General features: G+C 43.7%; 1 protein-coding gene across 1 annotated transcript in view; it reads right to left on the minus strand.

The window, feature by feature from the left end:
- Nucleotides 1-7500, minus strand: part of LOC119597940 (teneurin-a-like) — a 56279-nt gene that overhangs the window by 46992 nt on the left and 1787 nt on the right. The window contains exons 3-6 of the mRNA XM_037947608.1: nucleotides 7473-7500; nucleotides 6643-6843; nucleotides 4872-5013; nucleotides 4288-4494 (exon numbers count right to left, since the gene is read on the minus strand). The exon at nucleotides 7473-7500 is cut by the window's right edge and continues 122 nt beyond it. Of these exons, the coding sequence (XP_037803536.1) occupies nucleotides 4288-4494; nucleotides 4872-5013; nucleotides 6643-6843; nucleotides 7473-7500 (578 nt within the window). The remainder of the gene's footprint in view (nucleotides 1-4287; nucleotides 4495-4871; nucleotides 5014-6642; nucleotides 6844-7472) is intronic.

Below are 7500 nucleotides of genomic sequence, written 5' to 3' on the forward strand. Positions count from 1 at the left end.
AAAATTTGCACAGCGCGGCGAGCACAAAAGGAAAGAATCAGGAAAGGGGGAGACAGTGGAGAAGGACAGCTGAAACCGAACAAGTGCAGGAGGATTCGGAGGGGAGAGAGGAAGTGAAAAAAGGAGATGACAAAAAGGAAATGTCAATAAATGTATGGATATACATCTATATGTGCCTGTGTCTGTCTTTCTTTCTCTCCTTTTCTCTCCTCTCTCTCTCTCTCCCTCTCATTCTTTAGCTTTCTCTCTCTCTCTCTCTCTCTCTCTCTCACTCACTCACTCACTCACTCACTCACTCCTCTCTCTCTCTCTCTCTCTCTCTCTCTCTTTCTATCTCTATCTCTATCTCTATCTCTATCTCTATCTCTATCTCTTTCTCTTTCTCTTTCTCTTTCTCTTTCTCTATCTCTATCTCTTTCTCTATCTCTCTATCTCGTGGATGGAGAGGAGCGGAAAACGGCCTGATAAACGAAAAAAAAAAATCTTCAGAAAGGAAGAGAGGGATTAGAAACAAAAAAGAAAGGAAAAAAGGAAAAAGAGAAAGAAGAATAAAAGGAAGGGAAATGGAAATAGAATGTCACAAATGAAAAAAAAGTAGACAAAAAACGGGAGAGAATGAGAGAAACACAAAAGAAAAAAGAAAGGAGGAGAGGGATAAGAAAGAGAAAGAAATAAAGATAGAAAGAATGAAAAAAATAAGAAATAAAGAAGGAAGAGATGGGGAGGCATAAGGAGAAGAAAAGAAAGAAGGAAAAGAAAAAGTAGAGGAGGAGGAAGAAATAGGAAGAAGCAGGAAAAAAAAAAAAAAAAAAAAAAAAAAAAAAAAGGACGACAAAGCAACGACAAGAAGACTAAAGAAAACGAAGAGGAAGAGAAGCAGGAGAAGAGAAACAGGAGAAGAGAGGAGGAGACGAGAGGAGCACGATGACAGAAGGAGGAAGGGCGGCTGATGAGAGAGAGGCGCCGCCGATGAGAGCAAGTCAGAATCAAAACTTCGGGTGAGGGGGTGAGGGGGGGGGGAGGGGGGGAGGGGGAGGAGGGGAGGAGGAGGAGGAGGAGGAAGAGGAGGAGGAGGAGGAGGAGGAGGAGGAGCAGCAGCAGCAGCAAAAGAAAGAGGAGAAGGAGGTGGAAGGAAGGAGGAGGAAGAGGAAGAGGAGGAGGAGCAAAAGGAGGAAGAGGAGGGGAAAGGGTAATAGGGGGGTCGCTCACCAATGAGGGAATTTCTCGACCAGTTTTCTTCACCTGAGTCGATATTTGGGTCGGATTTGGTTGTGACCTGCTTTATCTATTCATGTTTCTTTCATTATTTATCAATTTTAATCTTAATTTTAGTTTTATTTCATTTTTCTTTTTTTTCGTTACTCCTCTGCCCCCCCCCCCATATTTTCGGGGGGGGGGGGGTCAGTTTGGTAACATTTTGAATTACATTTATATTTTTCCTCATTTTTAGCATATATATTTGTTTAACTGTAGCTAATATTCTTCGTTTTGTTCTCTCTCTCTCACTCATCTGTTTTACCACAAAAAAAACATCAATAACAAAAACACTTCACGTCCAACTTTCACATTTTCCACACAGAACATGCAAAGGGATCAGAACAGGCTTCAAATGAACATTTCTGTTATTGAACAATCGGTGCTGATCAATTTTTTTTTTCTTCTTTCAATCTTTCTTTCTCTTTCTCTCTCTCTCTCTCTCTCTTTTTTTTTTTTTTTTGAAAGGGGGGGGGAGGGGGTCGAGATTTTTTTTTTTTTCGTCTCCATTATGACTTTGGGTTAATAGTCCAAGTTCTTAGATTGGTGGGATGATTTCTTTGGGTTGATGGTCATTAAGCCCTGACCTGTTCCCCGGTCGTGTTCAGTGACCTGGCTCCCCAGTGGGTCACACGGCCGAGATTGGCAGCAAGTGATTCGAGGGGGGGGGGGGAGGAGGAGGAGGAGAGAAGGAAGGGGAGAAGGAGGAGGAGGAGGGGGGTTGGGAGGGGAAGAGAGGGGAGGGGGAGGGTGGAGGAGGTGGAGATAGGGAGGCGGAGGGAGGGAAGGTATAGGAGGAGGAGGAGAAGGAGGAGGAGGAGGAGGAGGAGGAGGAGGAGGAGGAGGAGGAGGAGGAGGCATAGGGCAGGGGAAGAAACGAAGAAATATGGGGAAAAAAAAGGAAAAAAATAACGAGGAAAACAAAAGTTACTTATAGCAAAGAAATCCAATATGCGAGGAGGAAGAAAGACAAAATAATAATAAGAAAAATCTAATATAATCTCGAAGTATAGTTAATCGTACGCCCGGCGGCAGCGAGGCCTGATATGTCGTTGCTGCCGAAACCCAACTTCTCGTACCGACCTGGACGGGCCTTTGCTATTTTAAATTCATGCCACAAGTTTATTGCTCTCAGTGTTTTGCATACTGTAACGCGAATGATTCATTGCAGGCCCGCTGTCTGATTTATGATATAATTCGAAAACAAGAGCTGACAGCCATTGAAATCCATCATATTGTTCCTCCTACAATGGCTCCCGAAAATAACAAAATAACCCCGGGAAGAATTCTGCGCTGAACAGTGAACAACGCAGCTGAACACATTTCACCTTCCGTTGAGAACACGCTGCCTTTAAGTCCATCGTCTTCAGTGATGGTGGATAGACCCTGGACATTCTTTTATTTCATAACATTTATTTTTCTATTCTATTCATCCTTATTATTTATATTATTCTATTTTATTTATCTATCATTTATAAATATTTACATTTTTTTTTAATGAGCATGGAATTGAACTGAAATACTTATGTCAATGGCCGCCTCAAAAAAAAAATAATAATAATAATAAATAAGAAAAAATGGCTTGGCCGCTGGCGTGTGCAGTCGCGCCCCAAGCAAGCGAGAGTATAAACTGCTGAGACGTTATTGAACACCCGATCTGCGTCGTCTAAGTTCGGGATTCAAGTTCAAGTTTGGGGGAGGGGTGGGCAAGGGAGGAGGAGGATTGTGAACGAGTAAATGTCCTCTGTTGCCTCTCTTTCGATCCCTTTCCCTTACCCTCTCCTCTTCCCCTTTCCATTTCCATCCTCGTTTCCTTTACCTTTGTATTACTGTTCACTCTCCTGGTCTTTTCCCTCTCTCCTCTTTGCTGGATTTCATCTGCACCCTCCTCTCCCCATCCCTCAATTCCTCCATCCCTTTCTCGCTCTCTCTCTCTCTCTCTTTCCCTTTCTCTCTTTCTCTTGCCTCTCCCATTTTCTCTCACTTTCTCGCCTTTCTCCCTCGCTTTTTCTGTCTCCGCCCCTTCCTTCTCCATCTTCCCCCTCCCTCTCTTTCTCATTCTCCCCTTCTTCCCTCCCTTTCTTTCTGCCTTCCCTTCCTTCCCTTTTTCTCTCACTTTCCCCCCTTTTTCTCCTTTCTCCCCCCCCCCATCCTTCTCCTCCTTCCCCCCCCTCCCTTTTCCTCCCCTCCTCCCCCATCTCCCGACTTTCTCGAGATTATCCGACTCAGGAAGTCCCGGATGACATACGGGATCTATCTCATCCTCGGTGTCCGCGCGGTGAGGGTAGATTGAAGCTATTTTATATATATATATATCGGGGAAACGCTCCCGGATTACCGCCAATTTCCTATGGCAAAATACTTCCGGTTGTCGATGGCGAAGGAGGCGAGGGGAAGAAATAAGAGGGGAAGAGGGATGGCAAGGATAAGGAGGGATAAAGTGAGGGGGGTAAGGAAAGAGGAAGGAAGGGCTTGTTAAGCCGAGCTGGAGGAAAGGTTGGGGGTGGAGGAGGGGGGTGTGGGAAAGGGGAGGTGAGGGGGGCGTAGGAAGCGGGGGGGAGGGGGAGGTGAGGGAGAAAGGAGGGTGTGGAGCACGGAGGAGGAGATAGGAAAGGTGGAGATGCAAGAAGGTGGGAGGGAGGAATGTGAATGAAGTGATAATGAAGAAGATGAGAAGGAAATGTGGGGATGGGGGGAGGGGGTGTGAGAGAGTGGGGAGAGGAGAGGATGTGGATGGAGGAGAAGGAGTCCTTTGCGAGCGGCTCGATAATGATGCTCGAAAGGCTAAAGGGAAAGACAGGATACACATAAATCACTTCCAGATATAGATAGATCTCTAAAATGGTCATCTCGTTTCTCTTCTTTTCTTCTCCTCCTTTCTCTTTTTCTTCCTCTTCTTCTTCTCATCTGTTCTTACCTTCTTATCCTACCTCTCCCTCTTATTCTCCTCTTTCTTTCTGTTCTTTGCTTTGCTATAATAACAATAAATAATGACAAACAACCCAAGAAAACAACGAATAAATCCACACTCACTCTGGGTGAAGACAGCGCGGGCGTTGCCAGTAAGGGTGAGAATGTGCGCGTTCTTTTCTCCCTGACTGCCTCCCACGCCCACGCTGAGGCTGCGCTGGGTGTCCTCGCCGCCCATCCACGAGTCTACGCCCACACGCGTACCCGTGGGCGCCACGACGGTAACCAGACGCCCGGTTTCGTCATATTCATAGACATACGTAAGACGACCTGTGAGGGAGACGAGCGTAATGAAGTTATAATCCACATATAGCAGGACCTTCATTATACTTACTTGCTGTTTGGAAGAAGAAGAGGGACAGGAAGATAATGCAGAAGGTGAAAAGGGGGGAAACAAATAATGAAATATAAGATGGAGAGGGAGATGAAGAAAATATACGGAAGAGAATATGGAATATCAAGTAAAGAAATTAATAAATAAATAAATAAATAAATAGATAACACGAAGAAAAAGTGATAGGCATAAAACAAACTACTTTATTACTGAACCAAAAAAAAAGAAAGAAAAATAACAAAAACAACAACAACAAAAGAAAACACACACAAAAAAAGAGACATAGCAAGAAAACAAAGACAATTTCCCTCACCTGGCGAAGAGGAGGCGACCAGGAGACCCGTGTCCTCGTCGTAGGTGAACTCGTAGAACCTTCCCGGGCGCTCGGAGAACCTGGTCATGAGGCCCAGGCGGCTGATGCGGAAGGCGAACTTCTCGCCCATGGTGTTCTCGATCTAGAGGGGAGATAAGGGGGAGATAAGGAGCTGTTCTCGATCTAGAGGGGAGGTAAGGGGGAGATAAGGAGCTGTTCTCGGTCTGGGGAGGAGATAAGGGGGAGATAAGGAGCTGTTCTCGGTCTGGGGAGGAGATAAGGGGGAGATAAGGAGCTGTTCTCGGTCTGGGGAGGAGATAAGGGGGAGATAAGGAGCTGTTCTTGGTCTGGGGAGGAGATAAGGGGGAGATAAGGAGCTGTTCTCGGTCTGGGGAGGAGATAAGGGGGAGATAAGGAGCTGTTCTTGGTCTGGGGAGGAGATAAGGGGGAGATAAGGGGAGGTTTTTGAGCTGGGGAGGAGATAAGAGGGAGATACGGGGTTGTAGTCGATCTAGGGAGGAGATAAGAGAGAGAGATAAGGGCGATATAAGAGATAAAGGGAGGTTCTTCATTTGGAAGAGAGATAGGAAACGGTTCTCGATCTAGAGGAGAGGTACGAGGGAGCTAAGGGACACGTCCTTATCTACAAGAGAGATAAGAAAGAAAGAACTGAGGTACAATTCTTGATCTGGAAGGCGAGACAAGGAGATAAAAAAAGCCGGTTTTCGACCTTAGAAATCGATACACAGACGTTTTATACCTATGTAATATCAAGCTGGAGGAGAGATAAGAGATACTTATCGGATTGAGGCCGATAAGATAAGAAGATGACAGAGAAGATCTAGAGTAACAGGAGATGGAAACAGATAACAGAATAAAATGCCACCCCCCCCTCCCACCCCCCAAGTTGCTCTCAATATGGGGGATATAAGTTGTGACAGCTGAGAGAAACGAAATTTGAATAAATGTATAAGTTAGCTACTGGCACCTCGATCGATGCCTGGGGGGGGGGGGTGGATGGAGGTTTCTAAGTAGAATTAATGAAGAAAGCAAAGATCCTACAGAATTAAAAGGGGAAAAAAAGTCAATACGAGAGAGAAAAATACTTTTAAATGTTAAAAAGATACACATATAATTCACCTCAACAAACGTTACCTAACCTGAGGGGAACTTGGTTTTGATATGAATCTAACGTAACTTATCCTGACTTAAATGAACTTAAATGGATCTAATAGAACCTTAAAAGAATTCGTGCTAATATAACCAAACTTGACTGAATTCAACCAAACAAAACCAAAGTTACTGTAACTTTGGTCAATTTTGATTCAGTTTAGCCTAATTTAACCTGCCATAACCACATTTCGTTTTACGCATACTTGATTTAATTTCAATCAAGTTAAACCTAACCAAGCTTGCTTACCTAAAGTTAATTACTCTTGACTCAGCCAAATTAGTCTCAAACCTAATCTAACATACTTATTTCAACCAAATCTATCCTGACTTAACTTAACGCAACCTAACTTTACCTAACTTACTTCAATCAAGCCATTCTTCATCCATTTGTGACTAACTTTACTTAACCTAGCCTTGACCTCGAATCAACCATGACCTAGAATCAACCTTGACCCAACTCAACCCCAACCTAACCTTCCGTAACCTAAGACCTACCCCCCCCCCACCCCCATTCCAAACCCCAAACCCTAACCTTCCTTAACCTTCCTACCCCGAACCCCAACCCCCAACCCCACACACCCCAACCCCCCCAACTCACCTGGCTGACGGCGGACGTATAATCTCTCAGGAACATGACCTTGTTACCCGACGAATCCGTGACCTTCGAGAGCCGCCCGAAGGAGGTGTTTTTCGAGTAGAGGAAAGAGTACAGCGTCCTTCCAGTCACCAGGTCTCGGGTCTCCACGTGGTGTCCGTGCCGATTGAACACGTACAGTTCGTTGGTCCGTGGGTAAGCGACCTGTATGAGTGGTTGAAAAGGGGGGGGGAGAGTTTGGGGGGCGATTAATTCGGGATTTTAACTTAATTAGGTTTTAATGGGTGTCGTTGGTAAAGTTAATGATCAATGGAAGACTTGTGTGATTTGGTTAACGTTTTTGCTGCGATTTTCGGCTTCTGAAGGAGTGATTCCGTATTGGAAATGTGTATATTATCCTCGTTTTAGTGAGCAGTCTTAGTCTATAACACACAAAATATAAGAAAGAAAAAAAATACTTATTTCCAACCTTATACTCCGTTCTAAACATCTGAATAAAAAAAAAATTACATTCGAATATTCTTACAACCCATAAAACAAAAACTTAAAAAAAAAAACTTCAACTTACCTGATCAACACACAATAAAAAATAATAATAGTATTAAAAATAAAATAATATCAATAAATAAGACAATTAAATTAAACATTAAGTAGCCCCACCAACACACAACACCCCCCCCCCCCCAAAAAAAAAAAAAAAAAAAAAAAAAAATAATAATAATAATAACAACAATTAAAACAATAAAACAAACAAATAAATAAATAACCCCCTTAACACAAAAAAATAAACAAATCAAATAAAAACAAACAAACACACCATCTTCTAATCTTACCTGATAATCCCCATTCTGGTCGTCAGGC

This window comes from Penaeus monodon, chromosome 40 (genome assembly GCF_015228065.2).
Source record: "Penaeus monodon isolate SGIC_2016 chromosome 40, NSTDA_Pmon_1, whole genome shotgun sequence".
NCBI classification, from domain to species: Eukaryota; Metazoa; Arthropoda; class Malacostraca; order Decapoda; family Penaeidae; genus Penaeus; species Penaeus monodon.